Source organism: Sebastes umbrosus, chromosome 12, assembly GCF_015220745.1.
Source record: "Sebastes umbrosus isolate fSebUmb1 chromosome 12, fSebUmb1.pri, whole genome shotgun sequence".
Classification (NCBI taxonomy): Eukaryota; Metazoa; Chordata; class Actinopteri; order Perciformes; family Sebastidae; genus Sebastes; species Sebastes umbrosus.
In genome coordinates this window covers 7,398,465-7,419,775 of record NC_051280.1, presented here as the reverse complement: position 1 = coordinate 7,419,775, position 21,311 = coordinate 7,398,465, and the positions used below count along the sequence as shown (strand labels likewise).

Here is a 21,311-nt window from a genome sequence, read left to right as displayed (position 1 = left end):
CGCTTCTGATGTACTCCACCAACCAATGATGCGTTCAGGAGATCCCCACAAATCAAGTCAAGAATACGTCCAGACGGAAATTATGACTAAAATAATAAGGTAGTATTTAAAAGGCAAGGCATCTTTATTTATATAGCACATTTCAAACACAGAGATAATTCAAAGTGCTTTACATAGGCAAGGAAAATCATTAGAATGACATTCAAAACAACCCCTAAAAAAAAAAAAGATACAATCAAAATAGAATAAAATTAAATAATAAAACAACAGATAAAAGACAGGATCTGTCATGTAAATGCAAACAGACGAGTTCCCAATTAAATATGCAAAAATAAAATAAGCAAAATATGCAGTTTGAAATAATTTCGATTGAGAAACACACATTTTACTCATAGCTCAAAACCCCTCAGTAAATCTGTAGACTGTGCCTCAAATTTAATTGAATTCAAATGATCAAAATCATCAATTTGTCCCTTTTAAGAGACTTCTTTTATTTATAAATCAAAACAGAATTACAATTCTGATTTGATTCATTCATTCATCAATTCATTATCATCAATCATTGTGTCCCACTATAATCCTTCCAGGCTTGTTAGTTTTGTGACCATCTTTATTTCATTATGCAGCTACGTGACGACTTAAGTGTATTAACTGTAGAATTTCCGACAGTACTTGAAGCAGCATGCCGCATCATTTTTTCCCACTCACAACGTGGTCGTGCTGCTTTTGATGCTGATGCAATCATCCTGCTGCAGACTCACAACAGAACTTAAAAATCAGTTTGATCATCATATCTGGTGATTCACTAAGTTTCCTAATGATTTATTAGATGAAAACATATTTCTTAGCCAGCTTTCTGGATAATAGACCTGTGTAATTTTTTTAATAAAAAGTAGGGGGAGAAAGAAAAACTCAAGCAAGCAGTGCATTTCGGACAATATTGAAAGAAAAATGTTAGTTAAAAATGACAAATTTACTTTTTTCCCATTTTTTTCTAGTTTCAATGACACAGAATTCCCTGTAATCATATTTCTACAGAAATAACTGTATTACCTCGATGGATTACAAAAAGAACAATCATTCAAACAACCAAGTTTGAAGGCAAATTACTCCTCTACTCAACAAATTATCAGTTTATCATCATTCATATTCATATGTTGTTAGAGTAGTCTGTCCTTCTCTGGCTGGAAGAAGAAGGACAACAAAATGTATGGTTGTAGGCGTGGAAGTAGTAATCACAGCAGGGCCAAGCTGATGATTAGACATCTGGTTTCGTAAAACCCAGAGGTGGGATGTAGCTAAGTACATTGTACAATTTCAAGGTACTTGCACTCAAGTATTTCCACTTTATGCCATACTTCTACTTCACCACATTTACAAATATTGTACTTTTTTACTCCACTACATTACACATTCAGCCAACATTAGTTACTTTGCAGATTATCATTTGTCATCCCCTTCCTGTCCAGTGTGTGTGTGTGCGTGTGTGTGTGTGTGCGTGCGTGTGTGTGTGGAGGAGGAGCTGAGCCCGGCTCTCGATGAAACACCAGCACAGAGAGCAGAGGACAGAAGCAGCGTGCCCGTAAAGGACACCAAATCAAAGCAGCATAGTTTTTTTTTCTGTTCAGTTGACTCGGACGCTTTGAAAAAACACTTATTATGTCCGGGAAAAGCCTGATTTTTATCACTTGTATCCACATTTTGGCAAATTCCACGATATTCCACATTTTACAGTTCATTATCATCAAATTCAAATCAAAGGGACTACAGAACTTGTTATTTAGATGTCAGCAGAATCCCCTTTGTTCACGTGTGATTAAAGGTGTCTTCACACCTGTAGTTGGGTTCATTTGGTCTGGACCAAGTGAAAAAAAGTTATATATTGTTGCATTTTAGTTCTGGTCCGGTTCCTGTTCACACTGACTACAAACCAACCAGAGGAGTAAACATGGAGTTATACTGTTTGTCATCCTGCATCATCAGGATCCACGTGGGGAAATCCAATTCCTGTGACTGACATAAGTTTATGCATAACTTTAATGATTCCGATGTGTATATTTATGTCCTTTGATTAATAACTGATTATAAGCATTATTAGTATTATTAGACTGCAAATGTTACGATGAATAATAGTAGAGATAGGACTGTACAAAAACCCCTTCGGGCGCTTTCAGATGACTCATGCGAATGCATAGTGCAAACGTCTGGGAGTGCACAGAAGCATATTACTGTGTAATCGCTGTCACACCCTTTTTAATGGAGTTAATGACCTGACACAGAGTTCACCGAGTCAGATACAAGCACAGCAGTTTTAACAGCTGACGTGCTTCTATACATGACGTTAAATACAGATCAATAAGATCACTTCCTGAACAGATTTCACCATCAGCAGATGGATTTATTAGTAGTTTAGCTTTTGAAATCATGCTAAAATCACATATCTGCTGGTGGTTGGTTCGCTTGCTTTCACACCAGAAAGGATCCGCACCAGAGTCCGCTTGGAAGCGGACCGAGACCCACCATCTCAGGTGGACCAGAGTTCAAATGAGCTTTTACACCAGCCCAAACAAACCATACTAACCGGGCAAACAGACCTGAGTATGTTTTAACCAAACCAAACGGGTTATGTGTGAAAGCAACCTTAGCGGCCTGTTTCGCTAGCAACGGGAGTGAATAGAGAGAGAGTAAAAAGCATAATAAACCGTAATCCACTCACAGGAGCACAGGAGCAATTGATGACGCTTTTCTCCTTTAGTTGGGCATATATCACGGCTAGTTAGCAATGCAACCCAAAGATCTACCAAAGTTCAGTATCGCTTTAACTGTGATTAGAGGTTACTGGCAACCAAGAAATGTATCCAACGATATCTCTGTCAATTTTACTGCTAATGAAAAGATAAATGCACCGATAGCAAGCTGAGGATCTTGCTGTTCTGAAGGGTAATTGGTGTCATTCTATGATGGAGGCAAGGGGGGGGGGAGTTTGACCCTGAGGTGACCATGCTCCTTTTATTTGTTTTTTTGTGTTTTTCTCAGGTTAAAAGCTTTTAAAAAGCACTCTTAAAAAACTAAAGAGGGGAAAAAAACATGTCTGTGATCTTCTGACATCTGATCTAATCAGCTTCAATACATCTTTGAAATCAACAAATCATAAAATCAGTTTTCTGCAACATTTTGGAATATTTAGCGCCTATTTGGCGACCATTTTGAAAAATGGCTGCCACGGCCCCCAGGGGCCAAATTTTCAGCGCCCCGATATCTATATCTTTTCATAACATATAAACCTACATCTGTGCCAAATGTGTTGCTTTTATCGCAAAATGCACAATTGTTACACATATTTCAGCTTAGCTGCCCCACTAAGGGAACATTTCACTGCACAATGAATACTTTTACTTTTCATACTAATTTATAATTAAATTTAGCTGATATTATTTACAAGCTTTTACTAAAGTAAGGTTTTGAATGCAGGAATTTTACTTGTAGTGGAAGTTTCATAGCATGGTATTGATGCTTTTACTTAGTAAAGGACTTGAATACTTCCTCCAGCACTGATTAAACCGACAAACACATAATTTACAGCACCCTTCGGCGAGTGAGCTTGAATCCCAGAGTGGAATGTGTCCCAGTGTGTATGTGAGCGGCAAAAGTACAGAGAAGTTAACAAGACACGCCATACATGATTACCCCTTCTAGCACTTAAAGACACAATAATTAGATCGTAAGATGCAGTTGAGGGGCCTGAGGGTGCTGCTGGAGAAAAGAGCAGGGTTTCATTAAAACAAAAATGTTTCGCTCCCTTTGGAGTGTGGAAGTGTTCAACAGATTTGTCGTCGGCCTCTTAGGTTATGAGACATACTGAGTGTAGGTTCAATACTGGGCATTGGGTTTGTGCTCATGCATAGCTCGTTTAGTATTTTTTAGCCTGATGGTGGTGCTGGACAAATAGACATGGAAGTTACTAACGACGTCAGGATTTATCCTTTTGAGATCATGAATGTTTGCAGCAAATGACATGGAAATCTGGTGTTCAAAGTATTGATCATGTGGGAATTATGACTGGATGGTGGTGATAATGAAAGGCTGAAAGGTTCGTCAAAATCACCACGAATCATCCTTCAGATACAATCATCAACCACACTGAATTAAATAGTAATATTTATTGCGATGTTTTAAACTCTTGATCAAAGTTTTGGCATTAAGGCAGACAGACTGTTTTTGGTGAAAGAATATTCACATCATAAGTAAAAAAAAAATAAATCCCTGCATTAAAAAAATTGCAAGTATTAGCAGCCAAAAAGTATAAAAAATATATTATGCCTGCAGAATGATCATAGCATTATATTATGGATCATTATTAGTGATGCTGGCTGAGTGGAGCTAATTTTAACAGCTTCATATACTGTTTGGTTGTTTAATCTACTCAGTGGAGTATGGTATAAATACCTTAAATCGTATAAGTACAGTACTTGAGTGAATGTTACTAAATGTAATTACTTTTCACCACAGGCATGTACGTATACAGTATGTGTGTGTGTGTGTGTTTTGTTTCGTGTACCTGCTGTCACAGCAGCACAGAGCAGCCAGTGTTCTGGTTACAAACTGTTATGTAACTGCTGATTTGTATTCACACAGTTGTCGGACCCTTCATACTGGAGCGCTAACCAGAGCCTGCTGCTCTCACCCTGCAGCTCTCACCCTGCTGCTCTATCCCTGCACACAAATTAGAGGTGGAAGAGTTTTGCATTGATAAAATAACTAAAACAAAGCACAAGCTTTTGTTTCTTAGCAGTGTGTCATTTCTACATCACTTTGTGGTACAACAGCTCATTTTGCCCTCAGGAAGAAGTTCATGTTTGTCTCCACTGGCCAGCTGTCCTGCTACTAAACCACATCTCCATATACTGTATACTATATTATTACTGTTACTTTATTAGTACAGCTCATACTGCACACTGCAGCTTGGAGTGTCCTAGTGGATCTGAGAAACATCATTCAAACACTCCAGACATCTTTTAAGCCTTTTTTTAATCATCTGTTTCATGTTACTTGTACATTCTTATTGCTGTATTTTATTTTATTTCCTTTTCTTTCCTGCACATTGTCCTGCTCTCTGATGATCAGAGGTGGGACCAAGTCATTGTTTTGCAAGTCACAAGTCTCTTTGAACTCAAGTCACAAGTCAAGACAGACAAGTTCTGAGTCAAGTCCCAAATTCTAAACTTTGAGTTTCGAGTCCTAAACAAGTCATATAATGTGCTCTTCACCAAATGTAATGCCATTTTAACAACAGGGTAATATACAGTATATATATATATATATATATATATATATATAATATATTAAATTTACAAAAATCATGAATGTTTTTTAAAATGTGTATTTATTTGTTAAACAAAGTTTGTTAAAACAAGTGTGCCTGAACTTAATCATAAAAAAAGATCTGGGGAATTAAGTGTTACGGTAAATCGACTTGCCGGAATATAACTTGATTCAGGAAATGAAAGGAAATTAATTAATTCCTGGCATATTTTTTAAATAACATAATCTTTGGGCCTGAGGGAAGGTATCAAGTACTTCCAAATCAAAAGGCTCAAGATCAAGTGAAGTCACGACTCATCTGTTTTAAAGTCCATGCTCCTTTTATTTGGTTTTCGTGTTTTTCTCAGGTCATGCCTGTGATCTTCTGACATCTGATCTAATCAGCTTCAACGCATCTTTGAAATCAACAAGAGTCATAAAATCAGTTTTCTGCAACAATTGAAAAATGGCCCCCAAATAGAAAAAATTAACTTTTTTTCCTTGTTTATATTAAATTTACAAAAATCATGAATGCTTTTTAAACTGGTATTTATTTGTTAAACCAAGTCTGTTAAAACAAGAGTGCCTGAACTGAATCATAAAAAAAGATCTGGGGAATTAAGTGTTACGGTAAATCGACTTGCTGGGAATAACTTGATTCGGGAAATGAAGGGAAATGAATTGATTCCTAGCGTATTTTTTAAATAACATAATCTTTGGGCCTGAGGGAGGGTATCAGGTATTTCCAGTCAAAAGGCTCAAATTCAAGTGAAGTCATGAGTCATCGGTGTTAAAGTCCAAGTGGAGTTGCAAGTACTTTTTGTCAAGTTGAGTCTAAAGTCATCAAATTTGTGACTGGAGTCCACACCTCTGGTAGTAATATACAATATAATTTTGTCATTATTGCAGTTCCAGTTTTATAATAAAAAATCAAACAGCAGGTTTACATTGTGTCCTGCAGTTTCTAAGCTGCAACCTGACCTATAAGCCATTTTCATCACTTGTTTATGTGCATGCAGATACAATGGTTGTATCGGTAATTTAACCTTATTGTCAGGAAACAAACTGGGTCATCTTTTTGTGTTGCACCACCTGATCCTCTGACTACAGGCCTATGCATCAAGCTTTTCAATCTGTTTTAAGAATCATGGCTCTAGAGATGGCACTTTTGGTTGGTCGACGTCCTGTCGTTCCAGATTTAAATATCTCGACAACCATTCAATGGATTGTAATGAAATTTGCTGCCGGAATTCATGGTTCCCAGAGGATGAATCACACTGACTTTGGTGATCCCCTGACGTTCCACCAAGCGTCACCAGCAGGTTAAAATGTCCACGTCAGCCTCAGCTTCAGCCTCAGCGTTTTCAGATAACACGCTAAACATTAGTATGTTCCTATAACATTGTAAATGTTAGCATGTTCCCATAATAAATGCATGTGTTAATATGAGCATTATATATAATATTAAAGTGAGAACTTGAGAGAGAGGTTTATCTGTTTTTTGTTTTTTTTCTTCAGTTTCCTCTGCTTCAAAATACAGTTTGAGAATAAAACCAGTCTGTCTTCCAGAGATTAATCTTTAATACTGTGAACAAAGACAAATGACAGTCGCCCGGGGCTCTGCTGTGTTTGAGCTCGAAATCACACGTGGCACCCCACCCCGAGCCTCTCTAAACTGCAATGTTCTCTAACAGGGTCCCAGATGAAAATAGCTCTGAATGTGCTGCAGGGATTTGGATAGTATCGACCACACCTATGCAGCATGTTTTGTTAAACATGAGGACATCCCTAAAGATGTGACATGTTGCATGCAGCATTAAGTGGAAAATACAACATACTTTGCTGATTCTGGTCATTTAATTCAGTTCAACACAAACATTTGAAGTCACTGTTTGTTATTGTTCTTTAAACTAAGTGATCACCATTCAAATCACCAAGCTGCTGCTGCTTCTGAGTGTTTTCAGTTGAATCTGTTGCTGGTTTGAACTGCTTTGTTCAGTTCAGTATAAAACTAAGCCCTTATAAACCCTGTTTATTAGGTTAATAACTCAGCAATACTACGTCTGCAACAGAATCATTGCATTGTTTCTGTGACTTTCATTGTCTTCCAGTAACCTTTTAACCATGAAGTAACCTATATCAGAGGTGAGCTGTGGTGTTTTCTGACACCAGTGAGGGGTGCTCCAATGCAAAGAGCTGCTGATTCAGTCACTGACACTGATTATAGTTCAGGTCAAGGATTTGATCTTAAAGATTCATTTGTTTATATGCTGAGCACCTCCAGTTGTCATGTATTTAACACTCATGTATCTAAGACAGAAAGTGAAATAAATAATGGGAAATGCATCTTAGATTAGATTATTTTATTACATATGCACTTGAGTTGTGTCTAGATCTGTACAGAACTGCAAAAACAAGACAAAGACACCTATGTTTAGACGTCATATGCAGACAAAATAGCTAATTTCAAATGCAAATGTTATGTTATGTTATATAATATTATAGTACAAATTCTGGGGAGAAACCCCAAATTGGTTGGAAATGTACTCATGTGAGCTTGCATTTGTTTTTGGATAAGAAAATACACATTAAATCCCTTTTTTAAATGAACAAATCTTCATACACATTTGCAAATCTTGCTTTGAGCAGTCATTTATTTGACGTAGTTATTTATTGTTCTCACAACAAATCTGACCCTATAATTGTGTGTCTCTTTTCAGGTGAGCAGACTGAAGCCGTGTTCACAGGAGAAAGAAGAACAGCCCTCCTGAGAATGTCTGGGAAGTTTTAGTAAACACACACACACACACACACATATATACACGCACAACCAGACAGACACACTAATACACACTGAGGAAGTCCTCCTGCAAATTAAAAAAGTTATAAATAAAATTAGTTATCTGTTGCCACCTGCTGGCTGAATTCAACCTTGCAACTGGTTGCAGCCACATTTCCTTTAGATATCAGATCCTTAAGCAGCATCTGCATGCACTCTCATGTTTGTATATTTGTATATTCACATTTTTTATTAACATGTAATGCATTTAGCAGCTACTGTTTGTTAGAGTTTCTGAAGAACTCGTGCCAATAATAAACCTCAGTTGTTATTCACTGTAAGCAAAAATAAAAGTGCAATAGTCACTTAAAGGGTTATTACATATTTATTGACTTTTATTAAGTTTTGAAATGGCAACAGATTTTGGCATTACACCGCTGCTATTAAATTTATAACAACAAAATCAACTTTATTTATAGATTTTCAATACAACACAAGGTTGTGCACAAAAACACACATATACAGTATATGATAATAATAATGGTTGTAATGATGATAATCATATTAACAACGACACACACATACATACATACATGCATACATATATACATACATACATACATACATACATACATACATACATACGTACATACATACGTACATGCGTACATACATAAATACATACATACATACATACATAAAGTAAAAAATAATATTAATAATACCTTTCAGAGAGTATTACAAATAATAATAATCTTAGTGGTCTTAATAGAAGTAAACAAGATAAAGAAAGTTAAGTTGAGACATTGGACAATGAAAAAATAACATATATAATAATAATAATAATAATAATAATAATAATAATAATAATAATTTATTAAAAAATATATCTTTTCTAGATGGAGAACCTTCATACAATCTCTAATCCACTGAATATGTGATGGTGGTGATGGCTTCAACAGAATTAGCCTGTTTTTGATAAAAGTAAAAAAGTAATATTTTATTGTTTTACAAATGATTATGTATTATCTACTGAATGTTCAATGTGGTGAATGAGAGGCTGATGGATGGCTCATGAGTTAATTACACACTGGATGGTAAAACACAGTGACGAATGAATGAATGAATGAAACAAAGATGCATTCTTGAAAAAAAAAATACTTCTTGAGTCTGTGATTGATGGAAAAATCGCAGCAGGTCTCTGAACTCTCTCTGACCCCATGTCAGTGTTTTCACCTCAAATGGGATACTGAGGCCGCTACAGGAAGGAAGTGAACCAGCGAGCAAAACAGCAAATAAATATGCAAGAGACGGGATAAAGAGCTAGAGGCTGGAGAGAGTTTCTATGGATGAATAAAACGGAGGTAAGTCCACCAACACCACCAGTGACATGAGCCAAAAGCACTTACTGACCCTGACACACAACCACACACACACGCACGCACGCACGCACGCACGCACGCACGCACGCACACACACACACACACACACACACACACACACACACACACACACACACACACACACACACACCCACACACCGTCCTCTTCCCCTCCCTATTCTGCGAAACATCTTGTAGGAGGAAGTGGTTGACAGCTTCTTTCTCAGGCCCGAGCTCCCTCCATGCAGGTCACATGTTCCTGTCAAGAGTTGACGTGCTAAGAAATATCTTTTACAGTAACTCTGAGTCAGACACGTACACACTCAGTGGGACATGTTGAGGTGTTGGAAGATTGATCAACTTCTCCATTATTTGATGACCACAACAACATCATGCTCATGTCTCATGTCAAGCTCCCTGTGTTGACTCACTGTAGACCAAGTAAGAAAATGATCACAGTATACTGAAAGCTTTTAGTAATATGTGGCCAAATCTGTGTTTCTACACTGCTGTGTACAGATTTATATCAAAATGTCATCCCTCACTTGAAATAGAAAAATAAAAATAGATAAATAAAAAACTATTTCAATTGACTAATATTACATTGAAGTACTCGGATCTTTTATTTAAGTACAAGTAGTAATACCACAGTGTAGAAATCCCCAAAGTAAAAGTACTCAACACGCAGAATGGCCCATTTCTACGGCTGTCAATCTATTAAAATACTTAATCGAGATTAATCGCAATTTAAAGATGAAGTAGGCAATTGGAGCAAATATGATTAAAAAAAGTTATTTTTATAAAACGATCGCTATATTGTGACCGTAGTACATGAAACAGGTAACCTGAAAAAAAGCATGTGCCTCTGTGTCCTCCGGTGTCCTCCGTTGCTCCTAACGACATCTGCAAGATTTCACAGACCGGAGGAAAACAAGCAGTCAGAGCTGCTCTGAGGTCCGCTGTCCAGCTGCTGTCAATCACTTGCGAAAACTCGGTCAAACTAGGCAACGCTGATCAAATATGAATCAATATTATGTTACTGTAATGCCTATTTCTCGCCTCAAATGTTTTCAGAATTATCTTGTAGTGCACTGTTTAGCTGTTCTATGAGAACGTTTGTGACACGACATGACCGGAGCACAGCCAATAGGAACGCTCTCTCAATAAAATGACCTATGATTAGTCAAAGTCTCCCGTCACGGGCTAGATTTTCTAAAGCCTGAAAACAGAGCCATTAGGAGGACAATAAGTCTAGTTTTCTCTCAGAACACTTGAATTACAATATGCTGAAAGATTATTATGGCATTTTTGCCCAATGATGCCAAAAATATACTGCCTACTGCCACTTCAATTGCACATTTTTTAACTGTTCAAAATGTACCTTAAAGGGAGATTTGTCAGGTATTTAATACTCTTATCATGGAGTGGGCAAATATGCTTGCTTTATGCAAATGTATGTATATATATATTACTGTAAATCAATTAACAACACACAGCCATGACAAATATTGTCCAGAAACCCTCACAGGTACTGCTTTTAGCATAAAGAAATATGCTCAAATCATAACATGGCAAACTGTAGCTCAACAGGCAACAACAGCTGTCAGTGTGTCAGTGTGCTGACTTGACTATGACTTGCCCCAAACTGCATGTGATCATCATAAAGTGGGCATGTCTGTAAAGGGGAGACTCGTGGGTACCCAGAGAACCCATTTTCATTCACATATCTGGAGGTCAGAGGTCAAGGGACCCCTTTGAAAATGGCCATGCCAGTTTGGAGTGTTATTTAGCTTGTTTTGCAACTTGCTATTATGCCAATGGATTCCTTAGGTTTTTTAGTTTCATATGATACCAGTATCTTCACTCTAGCTTTAAAACTGAAACCGCTACAACCTAAAAACCACAAGTTGCATCATGCAACATAGATAGTTTCTACACTAAATGTTGTAATGGGAAATTACAGCAAATGGTCTACAGTAAAATGAACACATTGTTCTCATCTCTAAACGGCCTGCTTGATCCAGCTTCCCCATAAAATCACCTGTATAACTCTAATATACAAGAACCTGGTGCAGGGGCGTATCAACAGCAGCTGGTGCATAGTCCACATGAATACATATAATGATAATAACTTTATTGGTATGGCATCTTTCATACAGGTTCGTACAGTTCAAAGTGCTTCACAGATGACTGATGAGCCAAAAATAAGACAGAACAAGCGTGGACCGTGAAAACAACAGAAAAGACAAAACAATTTGATAATTTGAAACCAATTCAATCTGTAATCAGCTACAGACATGTGAGACAATACTATGATAAAGATGTTATTAAATATAATTAAAAGCTATAATAACAGTAATAGTAATAAAAGTGTGAAGTAAAAACCAGATTAATAGAATAGAATACAATTTTACAATTAAATACAATAAAATAAGTGAAGTAAATAATAACCATTCTTAATCAAAGGCCTTGCTGAATAGTATAGGTTTTAAGTTTATCTTTAAAAATGTCAACACTTCCAGCACCTCTCAGATCAGACAGGCTGTTCCAGTGCTTTAACAAAGGATATTTGAAACAGTAATACAACTTTAGAGGAAAAAGTAAAATCAGATAAAGGATATTGAATAATAAATATAATAATATAATAATATAAATCATACAAGTCAATCTAAAGCCAGATTAAAAAGTGTGTTTTTAGCTGACGGTTAAAAGGAAATACAGAAGTAGTGGTACGGATTACGAGCGGTACTTCATTGCGCAGTTTAGTTGCCATGACCGCAAATGCACAGTCATGCTAGGTGTGCAAATTCAGACTCGAAAGCAAGAAGATTTCTTTGTGTCGACCTTGTGCAGTGTGCACCCTTATACATATGGGCTAAATATGTGTTGTATAAGCTGAACTTGTGTGGTGAGTGGATGCTTTTTCAACCACGAGGGCCCTGACACACTGAACTGATGTCGAGTATTGTTGGGCCGTAAATATGCCATGGATGAGCATCTGTCGGCAACCATTACCTGTAGCACTGTGGTCTGTTGGCACCGTTGCCACTACTCAGTTCTTTATAGTTGTTTAGCCTCTTTGTTTTGTTTTGTGTTTCTTTGTAGTTGTTACACATCTCTCTGTGATTTTGAGTCTCTTTGTGGTCATTTTGAGTCTCTTTGTGGTCATTTTCTGTCTCTTTTTAGTCATTTTGAGCCTATTTATGGTAATTTTGAGTCTCTTTTTAGTTATTTTGAGCCTATTTATGGTAATTTTGAGTCTCTTTGTGGTCATTTTGAGTCTCTTTTAAGTGATTTTGAGCCTCTTTATGGTCATTTTGAGTCTTTTTGTGGTCATTTTGTGTCTCTTAGTTCTTAAAGAGGGTGTGGATGGGGGCGTTAACCAGGCAGGGTGGCTCTAATGAAAGATGCTATCAAGTTGCATTATGGGAAGTGTAGGCTCTACAGTTTTTGGTGCTTGACTCTAAGGATTAAAAGTCAGGATATTTCAACCTCTGCTGCTTTGATTTGACTGTTCTTTTTTTTCAATCTGTTGCTCCAACACGTTCTCATCCCAACTCGTCACATACTGATGCTTTGTCAGACCCCTCGGCGTCACTTTTTGGTCGCTTAACATTGTGAATTAAACAAAAACACTTGCTTAGGTTTAGGCAACAAAACCACTTAGTTAGGTTTAGGAAAACACAACATGGTTGGGCTTAAAACTACTATGTTTGTACAGTGAAAATTTGATTTGACGTTGTGAACTTGGGACAGGAGCGACCAGCTGATTGTAACATGGAGGTGGAACTTAATGCTCGGGACATGAACAGCGGTCTCCTGGATGAAAGCCTTGTGTTGATGGACCCATCCACCTCCCCTCCTGCCCACCTTGTGTGTCTCTTTTGCTCTTTAAACTACGTCACCACAGCACTTTCTCTGAGCATTTACTGTTGGTTTACATTATAGTGTAATACGTCTCAAACCGGTGCTAATGGGTGCCTTGTGTGTCAGTATCGAACGCCGACGGCTGTGACAAAGCATCATGGTATTTGACGCCCTGGGAATGACAACGGACTGGTTTCTCACAAGTCCTCCAACTTCATACAAAAACAAGGCTGACTACCCCTTTAATGGTGGCTGTTAACACACCATTTGAGTATGCTGAATCTATATGGCACAGGCAGAGAGAGAGGGAGCGCTGTGATTGGCTGCTGAACCTTGTGGATCAGTTGTTTTATCTTTTTTTTCCTCTGCCTTTTCAGTTGCTATTTCAGCTTTTTTTTTGTATCAAAAATCTCCATCTGCATTAGCATTTAGAATGCTGCAAAGTAAGAAAATACAACCCAGAAACACTGAATAGCACAGACGACCACAGAGACTGTCTCCAGGAGTCACTAAAAAGTCCAGCGTGTTTCTGTATTTAATTGTGTTTTCGTTGTCAATGATGTCAAGATGTCTTCATGTTGCAGTGTGTTGAGCTCTCATAGTCACCGTATTCAAAGTGGTGTATATATAGAGAGCTGTGGTTTTGGTTGTCTTGCCGTGATGCTGACTCCTCCACTTCCGCTTTTCTTTTCCGGGTATGAGACTACTGTGTACTTCCCACCACGGCGAGTATTTCCTCGAACTGCAATCAGCCGCAGTCTTTTATAGTATGCCACTTTAACAGACGGCATACGTTGATGCAAAGTGTTAGCCTTGTTCTCAGCTATTTCTTAAAGTAGGCTTGATGTATCAGGGCCCTGAGACGAGAGTTAAAGTTCCCCATGTTGACATGCAATGACACACAACCACTCTCATGGGCAGAATATGAGACAGTGGGCCCCTGGACACAGACATGCAAAAGGCCCCTCCACCTCTCCTACACACAGACTTTATAGTTGATAAGCCTCTTTTTGGTGTTGTTTTGTGTCTCTTTGTAGTCATTACGCATCTCTCTGTGATTTTGACTCTCTTTGTGTTTGCTATGTCTATCTTTGTAGTAATTTTTAGTCTATTTGTGGTAATTTTTAGTTTCTTTTTGGTCATTTTGAGTTTCTTTAAAGTTGCTATGAGTCTCTTTGTAGTCATTTTAAGTATCTTTGTGGTCATTTTAGTGTCTTTGTAGTCTTTTGAGTCTCTTTGTAGTCATTTTGAGTCACTGCTGTCATCTTGTGTCTCTTTGTCGTAATTTTAAGTCTTTTTGTGGTCATTTGTAGTGTCTTTGTGGTCATTTGTAGTGTCTTTGTGGTCATTTGTAGTGTCTTTGTGGTCATTTGTAGTGTCTTTGTGGTCATTTTGTGTCTCTTTGTGGTCATTTGTAGTGTCTTTGTGGTCATTTTGAGTCTCAGTTGCTATGAGTCTTTTTGTAGACATTTTGAGTCTCTTTGTGGTCACTTTGTGTCTCTTTTTCTATTCATATCATGGTGAGTCTCTTTGTGTCTCTGTCTCTTTGCAGCTGTTTTCCATCTCTTTGTAGTTGTTTTGGTCTCTTTGTAGTAATTTTGAGTCTTTTCCTGGTTGGTATGTGTCTCTTTGAGTGACATTTTGTAGATGAAGGCCAGGGGGGCCCCTGGGCCTGTACCCAGTAGGCCCGCTCACTAATCCAGCTCCAAGGATACTGTTCTGTTACATAATCGCTTCCATAGGTATATGGCTATTTAACAACACAAAAATACCACAAAATATTAAAAAAACACATTTCCTGAACTTTGCATCAGACTCTTCAGCTTATTTGACCAACGGTCCTCATCAGCTCCCTCCACCGCTCCCTCTTTCAATTAAATAATGCTTTGTCACCCTCTCCTGAGGCAGAATTAGGGTCCGTATTCACCTCACGGACGTACCTCTTTATGTGTTTGAGCTTAACAGGACGCTCCGTACAGACGCTCTTGGACACAGCAAACGCTGGGCATAGAAGTTATGAATAGGGGGCTCTGTGGTGCCCCTAAAAGAGTGTTTCTGTGTGTTTCTGTGTGTTTCTCTGTGTGTGTGTGTGTGTGTGTGTGTGTGTGTGTGTGTGTGTGTGTGTGTGTGTGCTGCAGGGGGTGGTCTATTGGGGCCGTTTGTTTTTGGCGTGTGCACGTGTGCCAGAGTGCATTTGTGGAGAATGTGCATGTGAGGCCCCAAACATGTGCATCTATCTGTGTGTATGTGCTTGTGTTTCTGTGCACATCTTTGGACATTGTGCATTTAGTTGGGAGGTGAGAGAGTGACGCAACAACGAATACAACAAAACAAGATTGAAAAATAAGTTGTATTTTGAATTCTTTCAGCCCACTTTTCCAGAGCACAGTATAATACATTTGTGGTCCCTTGTGTTATTCTGATCCCGAATTGAGACTGGGGGGGAGTGGCGATCAATTATTACAGCAATTACACAGACGTGAGGAGGACACAACCAGGAATTCAGGGAGAGAGAGACAGAGCAAAGAGTAAAAGAGAGAGAGAGATGCCTCTTATAAAGCCAAGTTTTGTCTCTTTGGGAAGAATTTGCGAGCAGTGAGACCGGGCTTTGGGTCAGAAACAGGAGCCCAACGAGCCAATGACTGTCTCAATAAATACTCCTCAGTGTCGTGGGACGCAGGCTGCTGAAGTTACTCTTCCTGCAGAATTACAGTCCCAGTTGTGTCGTGTGAGCGTGCGTATGACAACAAAGCAGACATGTGGACGAAACGCTGAGGCTCCGGGCTCCTAACTCCTCTCTGCACGGGTTAATTAGATTGCAATCCCAGCTGTAAAGGTAAGCAAATGAATTTCACCGAGAGAACAATGAACATATTTAAGAAATAAATAAAGAATTTTGCATGGCAACAAAATATATTTGTTTCTTAAATAAAAAGAAAAGAATCTTTCTTATACAGTTAGGGTGAATTTCTTTGTTCCTACCTGGATAATGACTCTTCCAGGTAGGAAATGTGCACATTGTAGTACAGATTTACTACATTCACTGGTTTGTTAATTCATGTTATTTTTTTATTAACTAATATGTATTTATTTTTCATTATTTCCACTGATAATTGCAATATTTCACTGGTAAAAAATAGGAAACAATGGCAAAATATTTTATAAAATTATCTTAAAAATAGGAATTTCTAATTTCTAATTAGGCCAAATGTTTAAGTTTTGAATTAATATGAAATTCCTTATAAGGTCACAGAGGCCACGTTACTCAGAACGGACCAACTCTTAAATGTGGAGGGATAAAGTTAATTTTTCTAGGCTGATCAAAATCTGTAGAAAGCTAATTACATGACAGTAAGTAGCATCAAAATGATGCAAACTACATGAAATTTAGGTAATGATAAAAACAGATACTGGTTGTTTTCCTCATGATGACCACTGACTTGTTCACAGTTCAAAACTCAAAGCTCATAGTTTACCTGTTTATTTACAGCCGCATTAGGAACTGTGGCGAGTTTGAAGCTGTCCTCTTAATATTCCTCAGATGTTATTTGATAAGTACAAAAGTACTGGTGCAAAGTATCACAGGATGCACATCAGAGATGAAAACTAAAATATCTTGTCAGTTGTTCACATCCAATCAGATCATCAGATTTCACAAATAACGTCTGTTATTTTTTAATCCCGTAGTTGTGAAATACACATATAATATTTGTTCTCCAAATGCAGCTAAGAAAAGAATGAAGCTTTAAAAGTTATTGATTAAAAATGGAAATTTGAGTTGAAATCAGTTCACAACACGAGTCAAATGAGGTCAATGGTTAGTTAGCACTGACATTTATATAGTGCTCAGTTTAGCGCTCTCATTGTGTGGTTTGCTGCAATATAGTAAGTTAAAAAGTGGGAAACTATGACCAAAAATAAACAAAAAAATTTATTTCTGAGATGCTGGAGGAGCACAATGGAAATAACTCATTGGGCTTAATTCTGTTTTTATCCCCAACGATTGTGTGCAGAGTTAGTGTCTTCAGATTAAATCAATAAATCAATCAAGGAGTTAATTATGCTTCCTTATGAACCCTGTACTCTCTTAACTTTTATGAATTTCTTCGAAATTTTGTTGGCAAGTCAAGTTTACCTTCACTACATCCCCAGAGGGAAACAAGGAGATGGAGGTAATTTTCTGTTAAACAAATGTTTACACATTAAGTGACAGAGATTGGGAAGTTAGTTTTTCCTTTCTAACAAGTCCCATCTAATTTTGGCGCCTCGTGTGATTCTGTTAATAAAATGAAATTATTTGAAGTAAAAGAAGGGAAGAAAGAGATGGAAGTGAAACAAACTGAGGGGGGAGAGAAAGAAAAAGTGTGTGTGTGTGTGAGGGAGGGAGAGAGAGAGGGAGAGATGAAGGGGGATTACTCCTCACTCCAGAATACTAACGAGGGCCTTTTGTCACAGATCTCTTTCTCTCTCTCTCCCTCTCTTCCGTTCTCTCGTTTTTCCTTTCACTCATCTCACACACACATATAATTGCTTTTTCAAATAATTGCACACAAACACACATACATGAGTACAAAATCACACATGTACGCCTACAGTCACACACATATACGCAGAAATACACATGCGATTGCAATCCCACTCTCACATAATCACACACACACACACACATACACACACATGGATGGGCACAGAGTCGTTTTTGTCAATGGTAGCTTTTGTTTCTTTTATCTCAGCTCCTAACAAAGCATTCCTGTGTACACAGAAGAGAGAGAGAGAAGGAAGGAGAGAGAAAGAGGAAAGTAGAGAGAGGGAGATCAGGAAAACATTCAGCGCCCCTTTGTTTGGCAAAAGAAAAAGTTTTGATTCAGTTTTTGGACTCGGTTCACTGAGGCAGGGCAGTACAGTAAAAGTTGTCGCGTTGCCATGGAGATGGAATACATCCTACTGGAGAGGTTGGTCAAAAATATTTCCCTCTTCACTATCGTTTACTCCCATTTGCTCTTTTAGTTATGTGATCGCTGGGACATGTGAGTGTGTTGGAGTGTCAGGAGAAGATTGGGTGAGAAAGCGACGTGATGCCGAGTTGAAAGAGTGAAGCTTCTGAGGGGCTCACCCTCGTGTAAACACAAAAGTGTGATGTAATTAAAGCTGATTGGTTATGTAATCCATGCTCAGCATTTCATAGAAAAGCTACTTTGATTTACACTGTATGGCCACAAGTATATGGACACTGGTGTCTTTGGTCAAGGGCTGTTTTTCATAGTTTGCGTTGAGTTCTTTTTAACCAAATAAGGAACGTCTGAATAATGTTTTTACCTTTATGCATAAACGAGGTCCATAAAGAAAAGTTTGCTTTGAGTGGTCTGCAAAGATCATTGATCTCAACCCCATCCGACACCTTTGGGATGAACTGAAATGTGTGTGCCTTAATGGTGGAAAGTATTTAAGTTTAAGTTTAAGTTTAAGTTTTTTTTTTAATTTTTTTATTTAAAGTATGTTTACTTGTGACAAAAAAGCAGCGTCTTGTTGGGACCCCTTGTCACATTTCAGATGCTTATGAGTTATTAGAGGCGTCTCACCAAAGACAGATTTCCCCTTCTCAAACTTCTGAGGTGTTCTCATTTAAATATTTTCTTAAGCCAAAAGAAATGATCCAATATTTCACAAATAAAACAAAGATTAGAGAAAAGTCCCAAAAAATTACATAAATTTGTGCAGCTGTACTTTGTTTTTTCTTTTTTCCCAATCCATTCACTATCTCACTGGACTATACTGCTACTTAAAGGTGCTCAATAAAATATATATAGCAGCAAATAACTATTGTCTATGTAAAGATATAGAGGAGAAATGTCTACCTGAGCAGAGAATGTGTGTGTCGTAATCAGAGCTTCTCCTTGTTTTGTTGACATATCCGACATATAAATCAATAACGGGGGACATTTTTTCTGCAGAAGTATGTTGATACTTTAAAGGTCCAGTATGTGGGATCTGCGGTGTCTAGCGGTGAGGCGAGGAGATTGCAAGAAACTGAAGCTTCTCCCGTGTGCTAAGCGTGTTGGAGAGCTACGGTGGCCGACCCGAAAATGCAAATGGCCCTCTCTAGAGCCAGTTGGAGCAGAGCCAGTGCGTAGAGTGTGTGGATGTGGGAAGTGAGTGGTGAAGCAAGAGAGAGAGCGGCGGCGACGGTAGCGAGAAACGTAATCAAATCCGGCCCAAGCAGGAAAAGTTAACAGAGTTTGGTTTGTCCGTTCTGGGCTACTGTAGAAACATGGTGGCCGGCTCCGTGAAGAGGACCCGCTCCCTATGTAGATATAAATGGCTCATTCTTAGGTAACGAAAACACAACGATTCTTATTATCAGGTGAGTATACACTAAAGAAAACGTACTTATTAATATTATATTCCATTTCTGCCAATAAATCCTCCCAACTGTTACACACTGGTCCTTTAAGTACTGTACATTTTGCTGATTATAATTTTGTACTTTTACTTAGGTAAGATTTTGAATGCAGAACTTTTGCTTGTAATGGAAGTTTTTTTTTTTTTACATTATTCTAGTGGTACTTGCACATTGAGTAAAGAATCTGAGTACCATTTCTTATCACCCATCATCATGATTATGTGGCTGAATAGGAGCAAAGCCTGAAACCAGTAGAGGGGAGGCTGGAATAAGATATTCAGCAATCACATATAAGTGTAATGTCAGGGCATCCATATATTTTTGGCCGTATAGTGCACCGTTAACAACTTGTTTATCTGTTGGAATTGTATGTTCTGCATTAAAGTGTGTGAGAGAAACAGAGAGACTTCGGAGGATCCAGAGTATAAAGCAGCAAAAAACACCTGAGAGAAAGATTGCAAAAGGACCCCTGTGTCCGGCTGAAACAAAGTCCTGATCCGGGCATCCAGGAAGCCAATCTTTGGCCCTTTTCCTACCAAACTCTTACCGCCGTCTCCAGTTACCTGTCAGAAGTTCACTCTTTGTCCATTAAAGGCCTCTCTGGTTAGAATCAATAGTAAAGCCTTGAAAAAAAACTTTATCTAGATAAACTTTTGGACAAAGATGTTTTACCTTAATTGATTCATTCAAGTGTCTCCTCTCCTCTAGCTGACAAATGAGACTCTGTGAGGAGGGTTTGTTGGGTCAATGCAGTACAACTTCGTCCTAATTCTCTTCTTTTCTCTTTCCTCTTCCTTATCGTCCTCTCATGTGGGTTATCCTCTCCCTACTGGCCGACATGATTTGTTGGACGTAAGTGAGTGTGTCAGATGTGTGGGGATACAGTAACTGTCTGTCTGTGTGTGACAGGGCTGGGCTGCATCTGAATGTCCTGACAAGGGCACACATTCATGCAAACATCCCTGGGTGTAAAGCTTTTAAAACACACATTTTACTGTGGGAATATTTGCGGTTAATTTTCCCAACATTAACACAATAATACATGGGGTTTGGAGCTCAGAGTCAGCCCTGTAGATATCACAAATAAGCTTCAAAAATGTCCATATTATCAAATGATTTCTGCTTGTAATAGCACTTCCCCTGTCTGTCCAAATATGTTATTAAAGATCGCAAAGATATCAGCTGAACAGGAACTGTTTTTTGCGGTTGTTCACACTTCTCAAAGTTCTCATCAAGTACTTTTTTGTGTTGTAATCGACACCTAACAATAATCTGCAGACACGCAGATGTGAGTGGCTGTAATTGTAAAAAAAACTAATTGTAAAAAAAACTAATTGTAAGTTGAATACAAGTTTGGGTGCAAAGTTATTGTTTAATTAATTAATTTAAGGCCCTATTATGCTTATTTTCATGTGCATACTTGTATTTGGGGTTTATACATGCTTTAATATTCAAAAAATGCTTTATTTTTGTCATACTGGCTGTGCTGCAGTACATCTTTTCACGCTCTGTCTGAAAAGCCCAGTCTGCTCTGATTGGTCAGCGGTCCCACTCTGTTGTGATTGGTCAACTGAACCAAACT

At 38.1% G+C, this 21,311-nt stretch overlaps 1 protein-coding gene across 4 annotated transcripts in view; it reads left to right on the top strand.

Moving 5' to 3' along the window:
* Window positions 1–15,880: 15,880 nt before the first annotated feature.
* The window catches only part of LOC119498714 (ATP-sensitive inward rectifier potassium channel 10-like), a 40,552-nt gene continuing 35,121 nt past the window's right edge, over window positions 15,881–21,311 (top strand). The window contains exon 1 of one of the 4 annotated variants that reach the window (XM_037787754.1): window positions 15,881–16,165. Coding sequence is in view for 1 of the 4 variants with exons in the window: in XM_037787756.1 (XP_037643684.1) it covers window positions 18,253–18,281 (29 nt within the window). In the remaining 3 variants the exon portion in view is untranslated. Of the gene's footprint in view, window positions 16,166–18,072; window positions 18,282–21,311 lie in introns of those variants that run through there. The other 3 variants (XM_037787757.1, XM_037787755.1, XM_037787756.1) reach the window with 3 other exon arrangements.